This window comes from Pelodiscus sinensis, chromosome 29 (genome assembly GCF_052426305.1).
Source record: "Pelodiscus sinensis isolate ZL-2025 chromosome 29, ASM5242630v1, whole genome shotgun sequence".
NCBI lineage: Eukaryota > Metazoa > Chordata > Testudines > Trionychidae > Pelodiscus > Pelodiscus sinensis.
In genome coordinates this window covers 4,822,576-4,841,808 of record NC_143080.1, presented here as the reverse complement: position 1 = coordinate 4,841,808, position 19,233 = coordinate 4,822,576, and the positions used below count along the sequence as shown (strand labels likewise).

Genomic DNA, 19,233 nt, shown 5'->3' with positions numbered 1-19,233 from the left:
CCAGAGCCCCTCCCCCAGCCCCCCCCGAGACCTCTTCCCAGCAACCCCCCTCAGAGCCCCTCCTCCCCTAGTAAGCCCCCTCCCCTCAGAGGCCCAGGGTGCCCCCCCTTCAGAGACCCCTCAGATCCCTCCTCCCCTTGCTGACCTCTTCCACCAGGGTTCCCGCTCTGACACCCCCTCCAGCGACCCCCCCTTTCCAAGTCCCCCTCCCCCTAGTGACTGCCTCTCCTCAGAGATCCTCTTCACCTGGGGAACCCCCCCAGCCCTCTTTCCCTTTCCCCTAGAAAGACCCCCTTTCCTCCATTGACCCCCTTGTCCCGGTGACCCCCTTCCTCAGCCCCCTGCCCAATAACCTCTTCCCCCTCAGGCCCCTTCCCTTCAGAGACGCCTCTCTTCCTCTCAGAGCCCCCTGTTCCTCCCAAAGCTTCCTCAGAGACTCCCTTCCCCGCAAAGCCCCCTATTCCCTGGGTAGACCACTTCACCTGGAGAGATTCCCCTCCAGGGTTCCTCTTTCCTCAGGGAAAATGCCTTAAGCCCCACTGCTGCTCCTCTGCTCTTGAGGACCAGCGGCCCTCCCTTTTCACCATCTGTTTGTTATGGAGATTGAGCCCAAGCCTGACCACAGCTCTGTTGTGCTGAGCACTGTATAAAGACCCAGGAATATAACATAGGAATGGCCATACTGGGTCAGACCAACAGTCCGTCCAGCTGGTATCCTTTCTGCTAAAAGTGGCCAATGCCAGATGCCCCAGAGGGAGGGAACACAACAGGTGGTAATTGTGATCCCTCCCCTGTCTCCCATTTCCAGACAAACAGAGGCTAGGGACACCATTCACACCCATGCTGGCTAATAACCATTGATGGAATTAACGTCCATGAATCAATCTAGCTCTTTTTTTTTTAACCCGGTTAAAGTCCTAGCGTTCACCACATCCTCTGAAGATGCAGCACCTGCTCTAGTGTCATTCTTACTACTACCTCCACCTAAGGCAGCATGGGTACCAAACAGTAAGCACTTGTGGGTGATTCTGCAGGGACCATTGCTGGGATACTTTTTCTCATCTGGAGAGAGATTGGCATGCATCCCCATTGCACAAGAGTCTCCATTTGTCCTGGCCTACAGGGGTGCTGGAGTGAGGGAATGCAGGGTAGAAATCACCCGCATGTCAAAAGCATCAATATCAGAATGTTAAATGCTCCTTATAGTCTTGTGGAGTTTTGCTCACAGCTTCTGCCCATGTGTCATGATTTGAGAGAATTCTTTAAATATGGTCCAGTCTATTTTAGAAAAGTTATGCCAGTGTAACACTGTTGGTTAGAAGTGTGACTTTTTGTAACTAATATTAGTGTACCAGTGTAAGTGTTGTGTAAGATAGTTAACCACTGCAAGTGTAGTACATGGAGGAGGAGGATATATACAGGGTAGGGCCATTACTAAATTATGAAGGAAAACAATTACAGAAAATATGGAAACGGCAGTGATTCTTAATGACCTTTTTGGGGGTTTCACCAGGAAGGTTGGACATCTAACATAGTGAATGATTGTGAAAATGGGGTAGATTCGGAAGCTAAAATAGGAAAAGAACAAGTTAGAAATTACTTAGACAAGTTAGATGTCTTCAAGTCACCATGGCCTGATGAAATTAATCATAAACTGCTCAAGGAGCCGATAGAAGAGATCTGAGCCATTAGTTATTATCTTTGAAAAGTCATGGACTACAGGAGAGATATCAAAAGACAGGAAAAAGGCAAATATAGTGCCCATTTATAAAAGGGAAATAAGGACAACACAAGGAATTACAGACCAGACGTCTTAACTTTTGTACCAGGAAAGATAATGGAGCAAATAATTAAGAAATCCATTTTCAAACATCTAGAAAATAATAAGGTGATAAGTAACAGCATGGATTTGTAAAAAGAATCACGTCAAACCAAGCTGATAGCTTTTTTTGACTGGATAATAGGTCCGGGGAATAGGGGGGGAGCAGTAGTTGTGGTATATCTAGACTTTAGTAAGGCATTTGATACAGTTTTGCATGACCTCATTAAAGTAGGAAAATACAACCTAGCTGGAACTGCTATAAGGTGGATGCATAATTGGCTAGATAGCCTTTCCCAGAGAGTAGATATCAATGGTCCACAGTCGTGCTGGAAAGGCATAATGTGGGGTTCTGCAGGAATCTGTTTTGGGACTGATTCTGTTCAACATGTTCATCAATTATTTAGATAATGGCATAGTTTGTGGATGATACCAAGCTAGGAGGAGTTGTTTAGTCTGGAAAAGAGAAGACTGAGAAGACACATGATTACAGCTTTCAAGAACCTAAAAGGTTGTTACAGGGAGGAAGGAGAAAAAATATTCTCCTTAATCTCTGATAATAGGACAAGAAGCAATGGGCATAAATTGCAAGGGAGATTTAGGTAAGACATCAAGAAAAACTTCCTAACAGTCAGGATGGTTAAAGACTGGAATAAATTGCTTAGGGAAGTTGTGGAATCCCCATCATTGGAGATGGGTTTATGCGGGGCTTAACATGTGGCCCATGGATGGGATCCTTTGAACATGGCCTCCACTGGGAACACGTTCCACAACGTCGAGTCTTCTTATAATGGTCTTCTTTTGATATAGTATAGTATAGATATAGTGTTTTAGTAGTTAAATTTCCTGGACTGTCATTGCTCATTAAAAGTGCTGTCATATGAGTGGAAATTGAGTAAATATTGCATTTTATTAATATCAGCAGAACGGATGTAAATGGGGCCTGCGTGTTTTGTAGTCTTGCCTTAATCTTTGTATTCATGCCTGTCAGTGTAAAAAGATATTTGTATATATTTGCATATATATGCAACCACGCTTAAGTTGCAGCCCTTGGTATGTGCTGTGTCACTGTGGCCCCCAGGGCTTCCAAAGTTGAGTAGCCCTGGTTTAGATTGTGCTTGGTCTTGCCATGAGTGCAGGGCACCAGAGTTGACCTCTCAAGGTTCCTTCCAGTTCTGTAATGTAAAAGTAATTCAAAGGTTTTCAAATAGTAGTAGAAACAAAAGCACAGCTTATATTTGTTGTGCGTTGTTTAAAAGGTCAGTTTGTTTTGTTTATTGCCTTATGATGAATTTGGGATGCAAAATGTACTGGTTACTAATAACAGGTTTGTTCTTTTGCAGCTACTTAAAGAGTGTGAAGATAATTGGTTAGACATTGAGTTTTATTAATACCATAATCAGTCACAGAACTAGAAAATTGTAGGGTTGTAAGCTGTGTTGGTCCCAAGATATCAGAGACACAAGGTGGGTCAGGTAATATCTTTTATTGGACCAACTTCTGTGGGTGAAGTAGACAAGCTTTCAAGCTACACAGAGCTCTCCTTCAGGAGAAGGAGAAGAGTTCTGTGTAGCTTGAAAAGTTGTCTCTCATCTCCTGAGCTCTGTATAAAGGCTTATACAGAGCAAGCTCATATTGTTCACCCTCTTTCTCAGGGTAAAAAGAGAGATGCACAATTGCTTACCTCAAGGTAACAGTTATTTACACTGAGTTTATTGATAAAAGTGATTTTATTGAGTATAAAAGGAAGGGGTTTAAGTGGTCATGAGAGGTAGCAGAAAGAACAATGTAGGTTACAAAACAAAACACGCAAGCTAAGCTTTATATTCTAGGGCAAAATTTGGCTCATACAAAATACTGCAGACAAGTTCATGGCATCCAGTGTTTTAATTCTTGGTTCTGGTTTCTCACTTTCTTTGGCTGCCAGGCAACTTGTAACGATCCCTTTCTCTGATCAAGAAGCAGCATTGAGGACATACGAAGAGAGTCTAATCTAAATCAAAATAAGCTTGCTACAGTAGATGGGTGTGTATAAAAATTGAGATTCTTTTTGTAGAGGAAAATCTCACTTAAAAACATTTTCTGAGGTTGATTGTGTTTCTTGACTTCCCTTCTAATGTGAGGAAAGGCGGTATGTCTACTCTGACCTAGACAGAAGATGTAAAGCATACAAGGCTACATACAATGCACTGAAGGCTGCAAAAGCAGCCATGTCCCCAGTCTTAATGGGATAAAGTCCATTTCTCTGCAGCTTCACTCCATCCATCTCTATCATTGCCTTGGTTATGTTCAGTTCCTCCTCTTGCAGGGAGGAGATTATGTTGGCATCCAAACTGGAAGCTTCTTGCTTCAAGATGCTCTTGACCTGTGCAACAACAAAGAAGCAAAATTAAAATCAGGTTGTGACAGTAATAAGTGTCTGCCAAATATCACCCGTGAAATTCAACCAGAGTGATTGTAGTGGATGAATAAACTATTTCTGTTTTCCAGTTTGTACAGTGCTCTGAGATTGTTCAGGATGAAAGGTACTGTGTGTAAATGTGCATTACTATTCAAACTCATTAAGGTTATTTTGTGCTAAAATCATGATAAACACTTAGTGATTTCCAAATTTTAGTGGATTAGTTGTTCCCTAAAAGTGGGTATTTTGCTTTTAAAGTAGGAGCATCACAGATAAATGCAACCCACAGCTACATTGTCCCAGTAACTGTTGGGTGAAGGTAAAACTGGGCAACAGCACGTTGAGGAAATGCTGAGTTCAAATTACAAAGTAAATTCTATTTCTCTCTCAAGGAGAATAAAAATTCCAGCAAATGGTAGAGTTGCTTCTGTTCAATTTTTAGACATCCTGTTGTAATGAGGTTTTCCATATACTTTATGAAAAATATGCTTATAAATGTAAATATGACATAACTGGAATACGCTTTATACAAAATACCTCAGGGTAAGGTATCATTGGAAAAGGTATAATCTACTGAATATGACTTTCTCATTTGTATGAATGTGACATCTTTGTCGATTAAGTTAGGAATATGGAGTATAAACCTGTTATTAATATAGTCATGCTAAGTGAGGGCCATTAATGGTACTTCAGGGTTATAATTGCCCATTAGCAAAGAGACATGCCTGGCTTTTCTGCAGACCATGTGGGTCAGCCCATGAAGTCTGGAGACAGGGGTCTAGCACATGTGACCATGTCACCTGATACTGGAATCCATGTTAAACCCTGTATTTTTCCATGAGTAACTGGGAGGGAGGTCAGACTAAAACAATGGATTTCCACCTTATGCAGATCCTGTTTAAGGGTGAGGAGTGAGATAATCTAGGTTGTCAGTTCTCCCTGGCTACCCCACCCAAGATGACTGCTAGAAACATCTAAGACTGAACTGGGGGAAAGATTGGACCCAGGTTGGAAGGTTTACCAGGCTGCGAAATAAACTTATTAAAACAACTTGGAGGGTGAGATATTCTGTGTAATGAGTCTCTTTAATGCATTAGGCTTAGCTTGTGTGTTGTTTTATTTTGTTTAATAAGCTACTTTGTTCTGCCTGCTCTCTTACAACCCCTTAAATCCTATCTTTTATACTGAATAAAATCACTTTTGTTTATTAGTAAACCCAGGGTAAATAATTGTTGCCTGGGGTGGACCAGCATCTGCATATTGCTCTTTAGTCCGAGAAAGAAGGCGAACAATATGCGTTTGTGCTGTATAAGACTTTAACAGAGTAAGATGGAATTATCTGGGGTTCAGGTCCCATGGAGGCTGTGCATTTGGGTGCTGAGGCAAATCCCTTTAGCTGAGCCTTCCCAGAGCTGAGCTGATCTCAGTGTCTGCATTACACTGCATAGGGCTGTGACCCCATTTCTGTGCTAGTGCAGGAGGGGGCCAAAAGGCCTAGCTCAGCAGGACAGAGCCGAGGGGTGCTCAGGAGGGTGGGCGCTCTGATAAATCTGTACATTAAGTGACAGTCCCAAGGAGGTTCCAGAGACCAAACCAGTCACATTTGTATCTGCAAGGGAGGTCCATCCATTGCTTCCTGGGTAGATGCCATGTGGCCCTCAGTGGCAGAAAATTTGGGCTGCAGTGTTTTGATGGCTCTCTCTGGAAATGGGTAGTTATGATCCCAGCTTCATTTGAAACCTGTAATAAGCCTTCCTCCTTGCATCATCTCAAGCTGTGATGTTGCTTTTTGTGCCCAGATCTAATCATAGCTTTGATTTAAAACCACAAAAGGGAAAACTTCAGTGAGAGACATGTGGTGCCATATTTCACTGGCATTCTCTCTCACCAGCTCAAGCTGTTTGGGTACAATCTTCTTCTCCACAGACTGTGCCAGCCGCAGTAACTGATCCTCAGTTAACTCTGAAAAAGAAGAAGAAATTTTGTAAGAAAGAAGTTTCTTTCTGGGAGGTCCATGGCAAACGCAGAGGTTAGAGCATGAGGGGTTCTCAAAAATCAAAAGGGGGGCGTGATGCCAAAAAGTTTGGGAACCACTGGGTTAGAGCATAACCCTTAGGTATCTGCACTCCCTTTGGATGATCGTAAAGCACTTTAATAAATTGACTAAATTAAGTTTTACTATCTTGTTAGGGGGTGAGTGGTTGAAATCTTTTTATTTCCATTACACAGATGTGCCAACTGAGGCATGGACAAGGGAGGAAGTGGCTTTTCCAAAGTCACAGAACAAGCTGTGGCAAAACTGAAAAGAACCCACGATTTCTGATTCCCCCACTCCTGTTACTTAACTACCCTTGCTCAGGTTCTTGCTGAGGTTTCGGGTCCTGGGTGTGCTATATTCTGGGGTCCCCAATACAGTATTTCCAAAGAGGTGCCTTAAGATGATTCTGCTAGGATGCTATACCAGGATGCAAATGGTACACTGTTTTAGCTGGCAACAGCTGCCAAAAGCAGGCCCAAGTATCCAAGGAATGTCTGAACCATGTGAGGTCATGTTCATCATTCATTCTGTTCTTCGCAGGTAGATGCATTTCACATAGTCTTACCTTCAAGTGCGTGAAGAGTGTAGAGAACTGGATCAACAAGGAAAAGGTTTATGCTTCCTGCAGAATCCTGTAAGTTGTTTAGCAAATCTTCCAAGTCTGGATTGTCACTCTTCAGCTCACATTTGTCAGCATCTTCAAAAGCCTCTTCTAGCTGAGGGTTAAGGGGGGAAAAAAAGCTTCAGGGCTGAGGATTACAGGCCACTGAGAGAAACTTGTTCAGCGTGGCCATGTGAGGTACTGAAATATGCATCTGATTATGCAGGGAGGAATGGGATGTTGGGGACCATATTTTTTCCTAACCTCTGCTATCTAATATAGCACAAATCGGGATTAGGGGGATTGAATATTCACTTTTGCTGCTGTAAGATACAGGATACTAGAAGAAATGGTTCATTGGCCCTGTGGGAATTTTTGTGCTCTTTTGAAAAATGATACTTACAGAAATTTCATGGAAGAGACCTACTGAGTCATTCTGTTCATTTTCTTTCCAGAGCCAAGGCAGGGCTGGTGCACTTAGTTTATCACATTTTATGGTGAAGGGGGCCAGGTCAGAAGGTGCTGGACTGAGAGATGGTCACAGGGTAGAAAGCACACCAAGAAGGATGGGAGTGTGCATTTCTAAACCATAATGACGGAAAATAGGTGCTTTACCTTGAATTTGAGTTCTTGCAAGAGGTCGCTATCTATTATCACAGCTATGATTGATTTTAAGAATTTGGCACGCAGATCTGTGGACAACTGCGAGAGCTCTGCACATTTATTTTCAACTTCTGTCTTCAGGTCATCTATTCCTCCATCTGAAAACACCAGTGGAGAGTCAGAATGCAGGAATCCTTAGCTGTCTTTGTTCAAAAGGGTCATGTAGGACTCAACATTTAGATTTGGAAAGGCTTTTGTGAATATTCAGAGACTCGTATCTCAGGTAATTAGTAATACTTTGTTCTCAGTTACTGCCTCCTATCCAAGGATCTTGACACATTTTCTTAAGTATTTTTCCATGCGACAGAAATAACTTGTCCAAAGTCACATTATAAATTAATAACAGAACCCAGAATAGAATACAAGTAATTTCATTTTAATTCCTTCATTTAAAAAAAAAAAATTAGTCTGCTAAAATATTTCCGAGTCATAGTTTAAGGATAGTTGATATGAAATGCACAGCAGCATAAACTATTACTTTGTTGAGGAATTTTGTATGATGTTTGTCAGGTTTATACCACTTTACACATACGAGTCCAGTAAATGATGAAATAGTTACGTAATCATATAAAATCTTTGTTTGCAGATATTCTGACACTGCTTTCTGGTAAGTGAGAAATATTTGAATATCATGAAAGTCAACAGATTGTCATTGGCTTACATGAAAAACTGTGTGTCAATTTTGATTTTCATGCTGCGGCATTTGGTGAAATTTCAAATCCTGCATATGAGATTTATGTATGAGAGATAACAAGGGTTTCTTTGTTATGACATACTCTGCAGTTCGAAAAGGCTGGGAAACCTATTTCTGTCTACATAAATTCCCTGAGCAATAAGATCAGAACACCCTGAAACGGTTTGTCTACATTGAATCCTGATGTTAGATGAAGATGTTATGAAGAGCTGCCTACCATAGGAATAATCATATTCCTCTGTTGCACCTGAAATGCAAAAGAAGAGAGGTGAAGAAAAAGTAATACATAAAAACTGAGCCCTCATAATTATGAATTGTTGTCCCCACTAACATGTATGCCTCTTTACTCCATAAAAAGGACTCTGTCAGAATAAAGGGTTTGAGGAAAGCCATTATTCTTGTTACTAAATTTAAGTGGTCATTGAACTAACTAAACTTTTAAAAAGTTTAAAAATAGATTAAACGGGTGCATAGCCCTGCAGTGGTTTAAAATGGGCCGTATCAATGTAGTTTATCCCTGTGGACATATTGGTGCAAGGTAAATGGCTCTAAGCCAGGAATGAATTGACAGGAGTATCCATACATAAAGTCGCACTGTTTTATCTCAAATTATTTTAAAAATCCCACTTTAGTGAGAGAACACAAATGAAGAGAGTAAATATTCTGTTTACCGTCTGCAACAAATGTTTTACCACCTGGATGATAGGACAGGTCTGGAAAGAAACAAAAAGGGAAATGACCATTTATAACCTTTGAAGAGTTATTTGATGCTTCAGGATGTCTTTCCCCCCCCCCCCATGTTCACCAGAAATAGTTAAGCCTGAAAATATCACTACCCCACTTCCAAACATCTGGAATGTGCAAGCTCCATTTTGGAAAGTTCATTGCTGGTGTATTGCACTTTCCCCCATAATGGATGAGCTGAAGTTTTCTGGGTGATGCTTACCCCATGATTCATCTGCAATAATAAGCGGCATGATTCTGTAGGCCAGGACACAGTCCTTAGGGATAATTATGGCTCTCTTGCTGTCTCTAGTGCCCTGGTTCATGAAAGAGGAGTTAGCAAGGTCTCTCAGCACAGCGATTGCTAAAAGGAGGGGACTGTCCTTCCTCTCCTCCCCATTTCCGGAATCTAGATCTAAATCAAACCTTTAATGAAAAATGGACATAGATCTCATTCAGAATGCTGCCTTCCATGGTATTGGACTTGAAAAATGTGGTCTCCTCTAAAGCCTGTACAGCCTCGTAGATCACGTACAAGTTCTCTCTGCTCTCCCTTAGCTGTTTAATGAAGGAAGAGTCCATGTTGATTTTCCTTAAAAAAAAAAAAAAAAAGAGAGAGGAGCCTGCATCACTTTTTTTCCCTGTAGGATAGAATACGGTCTTGACACTGGCTTCTCTTATTCTTGGATTTGCCACTCAGGGGGAAGAAAGCAAGAGGAAAGCCGGCTTATTGATCCATCAGGGAATTCCCCTGATCTAAGCAGAATGCCTGAGTTGCACAGAGCCTTGGAAGCCTCTATTCCATGGGTGGGGAACCTTTTTTGGGTGGGGGCTGCTGACCTACAGAAAAATTAGTTGGGGGTTGCACGCAAATGAGAACCAACCAACCAACAAACCCCAACAAGCCCTCACTGAGGTCTGAAGATCAAAGCGCCTGGATTTGAGACTAACTCTGGGTGGGTAGAGGGGTTGTCTGGACACAGTGTGTGTGTGTGTGTGTGGGGGGGTGTCAGGATTTCTGAGCTCTACTCCCACCTGGAAGGGCTAGTGGGGAGACAGGGAGGCTGGCTCTGTCTCTGCTTTGGGGCAGAGTGTGTGGCGAGAGCAGTGGGAAACAGGAAGCCAGCAATCTTGGGAATTTTTTCCTGGCTTGGGGAGGGGGTATGGGTGCAGTGCAAGGCTGAGGAACCTTTTTGGGGTCAGGGGCTGCCAATCACAGAAAAATGAGTCATGGGCTGTGCACAAGTGAGAAACAAAATAAAATAAAATACCCCAAAACAGAACCCCTTGACCAGGGCCGACATCAATTAGACACAGTGCCTATGGCCCACGACAGTTTTAGGGGCCCACAAAAATGTTTAAATTTCTTTTAAAATCAGAAGAAAAAAATGAAACTTTTAGGATCAAAGAGAAATGTTTTAATTTTTTTCTCACATCAGAAAAAAATGAAACTTTTAGTGCCCACGAAAATCTGTTAAATTTTGCCTAAAACAGAAAAAAAATTGAAGTATTTAAAGTTTATCAAAAATAATTTTTCATATTTATATTATTATGGTGGGAGGGGCCCACAAAAGTCATAATGCGGCCCTGCCCCTGACTGAGAAGGAAAAAGACACTCTCCACATTCCCCTTGCACATCAGAGCCTCGGGGGGCCCAGGCTAGTAGATATTGTGTGCTACAGCCCCACTGTTGGGTGGCAGGAGGGCTGGAGCACCAGCGTGGGCTCCCCAATGCTGGGGGGGGGGTGCCCTGGGTCTTGGGGGCCATATCTAGGCCTAAGATTCACCACCCTGTCTCTCTTCACAGTCCTGGTGAGAGGTGCGGCTGTGTCACAGATACAGTCTGTCTTCTGCACAAGTGAAAGCAGTTCTCCCTCCCGCCATTTCTGCCAGCCTTACCTTTCTTTCTTTAGTAACTCAAGGTTTGCTGGGCTGACATGAACTTTTTTCATCTTGATGGACTTCACTTGATAGGTGCTGGCCGCTCCCATCGCTTCCATTCTCCCAAAGTCAACAGGCACCTTAACACTGCCCTTTAATGTACCGTCCACACAGTCCACAACAGTGATTGGGCCTGAATCCTGAACATCTGTGGGAGGAGGGGAGTTAACATGTTTGCTTTGTACCGCTGATATGTAATTATTGCCCATAGCTATTGTGCACATAGGAAAGATGTGACCTGACAGCATTCAGACACAAGCAGCCTAATTCCCTAGCCAGTCACTGGAAGGCATCAGTCTCTCAAGACCAGGATGCTCCAGGAGTGTTGCCACACTGGACTGGCAGATAACGTGGGAAGATAATTAAAGCCCGGCATTACCTAGATGTGTGCTGTCCTCTCCAGGTACCAGAATGTCCCAGAGCCTAAATCCTGTTTTGGCGTAGTGGAGAGTCCTGCAGAATGCCTTTTTTGGTTTCCTTCGAACTAGGCATAGGGGTCGGAAGTGATCTTGATCAATAAGATTGCAAACCGGGAGCAGATCTCCATCTGGAACCAGCTGCTTTACCAGCTGTTTGGTTACCTTGTAGAACATCCTGGCTGCAGCCTGATGGACCTTGAGCTGAAGCAAAATGTACTTTTACCTTCGGAGGCAAAGACAAGTGAAGCACACAGCAGTTTTACCTGCTCAGAGCTCTTAAAAAGAAAATCACCCAAGGCCACCTCTACATTACAAAATTACATTGACCATGCCTACACTGGCATACAGCCACAGCAGTGAGTGAATGCTGGGGTTCTTGTGTCAGCAGCGTATGTCCTCAATAGGGGCGCTTGTGCAGACTATTGGCAGGGTGGAGCATTGTGTGATGGCTCCTGGAAACCAGTAAGAGTTGATGTCAGTAACATAGTGTCTACATCAGGGGCAGTCAAGCTACGACCTCTGGGACCTTCAGGCACAGAGCAGCCCCACGCTGCTTTAAGTGGTTGGCTGCTCCCTGTGGCTCTCTGCTCACAGTGCCCTCCCCTCTCCTCCCAGCAAAATCTCTCAACTCCTATTGTCTGGAAGCCGAAGTTTCTTGCTGCAAAGAGCTTATGAGCTAAGGAGGGCAATAACAAATAATTCACTTTTATGCAAAAACTTAAAAAACAGAGAATAGTCCTGCGGCACCGTAGAGACTAACCAAAAATGTAGATGGTATTGTGAGCTTTCATGGGCACAACTCACTTCTTCAGATGAATGGAGTAAGGGGTCCAGGATACAAATAAATAGCGAAAGAGAGGGGATGGGGAGGGAAAGAGAAGGAAAAATATATTGTCAATTAGAGTGTCTGTGCTAAATGAGGTTAATAGAGTGGGCGGTAAGTATCAGGGGAGCAAAGTGGACAGGGGGCTGCAGACAGGGAAGTTTAAGAGGGAGAGCAAGAGATCCTGCCACTGAACAGGTTACCAGGTGAGAGTACTAGCTTGTGGTATGTGTGGGTTTGCTTGATTTTTGAATTTTGATTCTGATTTCAGGTGATTTCAGTTTCAGTGCCTGTGGCAGTTGGGACTGAGTATCTGGCAGTGTTTGATCCTTTGTTCCATTGATTGCCTTTGATCAGCCTTCCCCTGTGTGACTAACGAGCGGGTAGGTCTGACGTAGGCAAGCAGGCTTTAAAAGCCAGAAGCAGAGCGACCAGGGCAGCGAAGCGGACAGAAGAGTTTAAGAGGGAGAGCAAGAGATCCCGCCACTGAACAGGTTACCAGGTGAGAGTACTAGCTTTTGGTGTGAGTGAGTTTGCTTGATTTTTTGAATTTTGGCCCCAGGCTACATGTGGCATTTCAAAGTGGCAGCGCCGCATGGAGCCCGGTATCTGGTCCCAGGCTCCACGCGGTGCTACTGTGTTGAAACACCCCCTCTTCTACCCCTCACCACCTCTGTCTGCTTTGATTGGATGCGGCGGGAGCACACTGCTCTCTCAGCCAATGTTGTGTGCAATCAGCCTGCGTCTCACTTCATGTGGTCCGGCTTTATGCGCTTGTGACTTTGGTAATACCAGTAGGAAGAAACCAACGTGGACCAAAACCAGTGGAATCTAACAACTATTCTCACGGGCAACAGTAAACAAAATGTCTCATGGGTTGCACATAGAACACCAATAGGCCGCTTGCTGCCCTAGGTCCACAGGTTACCCAGCACGGCTGTAGACCCAGGCCAGAGTTAAGATCAATTATGTCTTGAAGCTTTTTACCTATGATCAGAACAGTTGTTTAGGGTAAGAATGTGCATGTAACAAGTTTCTTAGTGGGTTAGAACTAGCTAACCCTTTTTTGGTCATTTTAATTTAGTAACTTACTGTTTTTACTTGCAATCACTTGAATCCTACTTTTTATACTTAATAAAAACACTTTTGTTTATGTGAAGGAGAGGGATACTACCCTTTTCTAGACATCCCAGCATTCATTAACTAAAGGGTTAAAACCAGAACAATGGGTATCCAGGAAGTGTTGGCAGGGAGCCAGGAGAGCCAATAGGAAAAGTTTTAAATGAAACAAGATTTTGCCTGTTTTCCATTTCCTGTGTGTGAGTCAGAACAGGAACTGGCAGAGAAATGGACTAAGCAAGAATAAGGCCTGGATTTCCTAGAAATACCCATGTCTGAGACAAGAAACGTAAACTTTGGAACAACAGAAAATGTAAGTGAAACAAAGGAATGTTTATACTTAAGATGTAATCGGGTTATTTTCTTTGTTTTTTAGTTTGGTTAAACTCCTTTTTGCTAAAAAAAACACCCCTGTACTCTTGTAACTGAATTGAATTCAAAGGAAGCAATTCTCTGCGCTTTAATTTTTTTTCTTGTTAGTCTGTAACACACAGCAATCAAGCAAACATGCTTTACCAAGTATGTCGTCTTTGTTTTGTTAATAAAATTACCTTTTTTAAGACTATGATCTTATCCCTGTGTCCTAAAAAGCAGGAGGTTCTGTGTGCACGTATCTGAGACTGAAGGTCCGCTACTAAGAAATTACAGTTGGTTGTCAAGCTCTCTCCTAAGGGAAGGGTGGTGAGGAGCCCCAAGGCAGGCAGGTGTTTGTGGCATGATCAGCACACCAGGGACAACCCCAAAGGGACCTCTCGATTACATACCCCGTCAGACAATATCCCTTTTCCTGTCTGTCTCATCTCTTCTGTCCCCACTTTCCTCTGTACTTTGATCTTCTCTGAATGTTTTGTGGCAACTCCTGGTGCCACAAAAGAAAGCAATAGGATAATGACTGATAAAACTAAACTTTGCCCAGACAGAAGAAAGTTACATGCTTTTTCTCTGTGCCCAGTTTTCCTTCCACGGTTAGTAGTATTCCCCCATGGAGAAGTTCCTCACTTCGGGTTAATACTCCACTCTTCCTGCGGGGGAAATCAGTTTTCTTCAAGTATTTTACATAACTTGCCTTACTCGTAGCTCAGAAGTGGCTGTTCTTTTTAAAATCAAACTCTCCAGTAGCCGGGATTTGTTTAGAAGCAGAACGGCACTGATTAGAAACCATAACAGGAAATAGGGAGGGGGAGGAGGAAGGGAAGTGTATTTTTTGTTTTTTTGGGTTCCCTTGGGAAAAGAAATAGTCCTCTGCCTTATCCTGCATTATTATTACAGAAACTTGATTAAACACTTACCCCACTCTCTGAAGGCTGCAAGAAAGGAGGGTCTCAAAAGTAACTTAACAGGCAGCCTGTATCCCTGCCCCTCTTCCTGAAAAATTTGCTCCTCCAGCAACACCGTGTGTCTTGTCCTTAAATAATGTCTCGTCTTAGGAACAAATTTGGCAAAGCTGTTTGTAAGTCCTCTGCTCCGCTGTGCCTCTTCTCGGCATGGCCTCTTCTAGTTTAATTTTCCAGCGGTCGATGTCATAAAAACACCCAGATGCCTCTGTATTCCCTCTGACGTTGCAGGAAATGCTTGCCAGGCCAACCAGGCTTCCAAAGAGTGTGTTTTGCTTTCAGTTTTGCCTCTAAATAGCTGGTTCTCGTTAACCTGTTTGTTTTCCATCTCTCTATTTTGTTAAACTTTCCGTACGTGCAGTCAACTCCTGCTTGGCACTGCTTGTCCTGTGCCTCCTCCAGCATTCCACAATGCCACTTTTAGGGTGCCAACTACAGGCCTCGGCAGCCTGCTTGGTATCGAGCCCCGTGGGAGAGGCAAACGTGAGGAAGTGGAGTTGTGGATCGCATGTTTTAAACCTCATCAGTCGCATATACAAAATTGCATGGACGCTTTATTCTTTTGGAGGGCATCATATAAGATCCCAGACAGACCAACTCATCCGCTCTGCAGACTCGGGCTCTTTAAGGCCATGGCTATTCTAGGAAAGTATTTCAAAAGTACTAAATCTGACTTAACTCCCAATTTAACAAATTTGAACTAGCGTGACCACTCCACGAGAAAGCCTCAAAATTAATCGGAGGCAGATTCCAAATGTGAACGCGCTACTTTGGAGTTAGAGCCCCAGGAAGCACTGGGGAGTAATTATTTCAAAATAGCGGCACTGGAGCATCCACACTACCATTATTTCAAAATAACTCTTTCGGAAGTAGCATTACTCCTGATGAAAAGGAGGAGTACGGATTTCAAATTCCACCGCCCGTTATTTCGAAATAACGGGCACGGGAGTATGGATGCTCCACTTATAAATCTGATCGGGGGGGGGGGGTAATTTTGAAATAAAATTCTAGTGTAGACCAGGGCTAAGTGGATAAAAAAACGAACACCCCCAACTTACCCCCAAGTGGTGGTGAAGGTCATATTCTGAATAGAACTTTGCATCTTGAATCCCCTGCTAACAACCTCCCCCACTGCACCTTTTCCATCCTCTATCACAAAGCCGCTATATTGACAGTTTACCAGAACCAACTTCTTGGGTTTTGTGCCTTTCAGTTTCGCTTGTTCTAGACGAGGGGTCTCAAACTCAATTCACATTAGGGCCAGAGCCAGTCCTCAAATCCTCCTAGCAAGCTAGTGGGCTCCTCTGGCAGAGGGTCTCCATGCATTCCCCCCCCCCCCCCATGTGTGTCTCAGCCCCTCCTACATCCCTGGCCCTGCCTGCCACTGCGAGGTGATTTAAAACCCACCGGGAGCCCGGGGACAGGTGTGTGCAGAGCCATCCGTAGGCGGAAGCTGTGAAACTGTTAACTCATTTTGTGACACTGACTAGATCTCAGTGATGCCAGCGTTCCCCCCTAAGCAGCACTGCCACCCAGCTTCACAGGTGATTAACCGGCCCTGCCCAGTCCGTCAGCTGTGCATGGAGGCCTGAGCTAGGGGCTGATTAATCCCCAGGGAAGCTGGGCTGCCTCCCAACACCGATGCCAACACTCCTGAGTTGATCAGAAGCCTCCTGATCCTTGGGGCTTTTTAATTTTTCTGGAGAGCCCCAGCCCTGCTATTGGAATTAAGCCAGGCCTGGGAACTTCACTGTGTGGAAGCAGGACTAAGGGAGAGGGGATTTGGGTGGCCATTTCAGGGTTTGTCAGTAGCAGAGCAAGAGTCTGGTTCACTCTGATTCCTGCTAACGCGAGAGCTAGAAGAGACACTGTGTTCGCCTCTCTGCCTCACTCTCCAAGATAAGAGTGGAATGCTGACCTTGTGAGAAGACAGTGTCCAATGGAAACTGAGTAGTCAGGGAAGTAACTGTTTAATGTTATATGTAACAGAAAGGTGTATATATTGGTTTTTAATTGTTTTGTATTTGAAGATCCGCTTATGCTGTCTTCCCTTGCAAAATTGCTCAAATAAACTGCCTCTGGCAACTTTGTTACTTAAACACAACGCAGAGTGAAGGCTCGTTATCTTCCACAACAGCCTGATGCATCACTATCAACTCTTGGCAGGTTATGCTTGTTTGTTGGGGCAGAGTATTAGAAGAGCATCCCAGCTGGTCTAATGGTTTGTGGAGAAAAGCTAGTAAACAAGCCCTGAATTCAGCCAAAGACCTCAAACACCAGAGGCCCAATAAGAAGCTGCCCTCCGGCGTTTTTTTATCTGAGATTTCAAGAAACTGCACTCTTTTTGGGGTTGGGTATGGGAGCGTGATTCATGAGTTTCAAATGTTTCCGGTTGACAACACAGGACATGCAAGTTGATTGGACACTTTGGCTGTGTCTACATTGGCGCAATCTTGTGCAAAAGGGGCCCTTTTGTGCCAAAACTTGCTGCCTGTCTACACTGGCTGCGAGTTCTTGCGCAAGAACACTGACGTTCTAATGTATGAAATCAAGGCTTCTTGCGCAAGAACTCTGACACTCCTGCTCAGGAATAAGGCCTTTTGTGCAACTGTCCTTGCGCAAGAGGCCAGTGTAGACAGGCAACATGAATTTCTTGCGCAAGAGAGCATCTACACTGGCATGGATGCTCTTGCACAAAGGCACGTTCCAGTGTAGACGCTCTCTTCTGGAAGAGTTTTTGCACAAGAACTCTTCCGCAAAGGAGTTCTTGCGCAAAATCATGCCAGTGTAGACGTAGCCAGAGAGACACTGACAGACTAGGATCCTACAAATGACCTAAAACAAGAGTCTTCACCCTGACACCTCCACGGCCGTGTGCTGGGACGCCCATCCCCACCGCTCACATCTGTTCCTGCACCCTGGAACCCTGTCCCTCCCTCCCACTAACATCCACAGCCTCACTCTGGGATTCCCTGCCCCAGCCCAGGGTAACCAAAAACAAAATAGACTGGCCCCACCCTGCCCTACTGGCTGCAGAAGCGCATCAGCACGGGCAGCTCCCTGGCCAGCCCAGTTTGCATCTAGGAGACGACGACACAGAGGGAGGAGTCTAGCTTTATTGAGGGCTGGGATGCTTTTCTTGGCAGGGAATTGAGCCGAGTGTCTAAGCATCTTCCCAGGCTGAATCCACTGGAAACAAAACCAGCCACAAATTTACAAACTGAAGATTTTCCCTACCAGGACTTTACACGTTTTCCCCCCCCATAGGTGGGCCTGGGATGCCGGCTCTCTCAGCCCATTTGGACAATCTAATCCAGTGTTTCTTAAACTGTGTTCTGCAGCACACTGGTGTGCCATGGAGAACAGAATTCAAAATGGCCACCCTTAAAGGGGCAGGCAACTTTTTCCTCCCCCCCCCCCCCCCAAAAAAATCCTTGGTGTTCCTCCAAAAAAGAAAAAAAATTGTTTGGTGTTCCTCGGTCTTAAAGTTTAAGAAACACTGATCTAATCTGACCACCTGAGTAACACAGACAAGAGATTCTTACCTCCAGGCCAACAAGTTGTGATTGAACAAGGACGTATCTTTTAAAGACAACCACTCTCCACAGGAAAACTTCAAGTGCTGGAGAATCCATCTGATCCCTTGTGGATCTGTTCCAAGGACAGATAATCCTCACAGTTAAAAATATGCATCATGTTTCCAATGTGCAGTTTGCTTACGTCACCCTCTGGCTCTTGGATCTTGTTATGCCTTTATGTGCTACAGTATAGGAAAAGCCAATTAAGCTCCCAGCATGGGTTTGCTATATGATACTCATTTGCCATTTACTCTGTTTTTTTCTCCACTCTTGGCAGTGCGTGACCAAAATAGAATTGCTTCACATACCCAGGAAATGTAAAGAGCCCAGACAGGTTGTTACATGAATACTGACCTTTATTAGTTTCTCTTAGAATACTGTACAAAGGAGTAATAAAAATAATATTCACACTTTGTCTTAGAAAGTTCCTCTAGATGAAACTTTTTTGCATTATTTCCCTCCCCCCCCCCACCAAGAGGGAATTGGAAAAAAACACAACTAAAATTCTATGTACAATGCAAGAACGTTCTATACAGAACTGATTTTGCTCACTGAAATTGACCCAAAGTGTGAATTATGCGCACGCACACTTAAAAATAGGTACCTATTGTATGCACGATGGGAAATCAAAGCATTGTCTCTCACTGTTTAAAAAAAGAAAATCACAATATGCATGATGAGATTTTGGTTGTGCTACCACCAACAGCGACCCAGCTATTGCCCCCTCTTTGAGGACCAGTACCGTTCTTTTAATATTTAAATTATTTATACACTGCAGCTGCTGTGGTGTTAAATAAACCCTCATTGACTAAACCACCTTAGGTCTCAGGGCAGGGGAGAGAAGAATGTCCCAGTCAGCTGGATCATGTCAAAGGGCAGTATGGTGCCAGGTCAGCAGATGACATAAATGACTTAAGCCAGGCCAATGTCTACGAACTGGTTTATCGTTACAGATTTTGTTCCCATTTTTGCTTCAGCAGACAAAACTACAATGCAAAGCAGCGGCAGTGTTGGAATTCACCCTGACTGCTAAGCACAGCGCCAGCTCTCAAGGCATGGGGGAAGATTTTCATTAAGGCC

At 44.0% G+C, this 19,233-nt stretch overlaps 1 protein-coding gene across 1 annotated transcript; it reads right to left on the bottom strand.

Annotated features, from left to right (window-relative positions):
• Positions 1-3,510: 3,510 nt before the first annotated feature.
• On the bottom strand, positions 3,511-18,241 carry LOC102455373 (gasdermin-A). The gene is made up of 11 exons (XM_014570637.4): positions 18,121-18,241; positions 11,260-11,500; positions 10,839-11,028; positions 9,366-9,531; positions 9,163-9,256; positions 8,888-8,929; positions 8,434-8,463; positions 7,475-7,620; positions 6,824-6,974; positions 6,109-6,182; positions 3,511-4,184 (listed from the first exon to the last, which is right to left on the bottom strand). The coding sequence occupies exons 1-11, from the start codon at positions 18,208-18,210 to the stop codon at positions 3,957-3,959; spliced, it is 1,452 nt and encodes a 483-aa protein (XP_014426123.3). The 5' UTR covers positions 18,211-18,241; the 3' UTR covers positions 3,511-3,956.
• Positions 18,242-19,233: the final 992 nt, after the last annotated feature.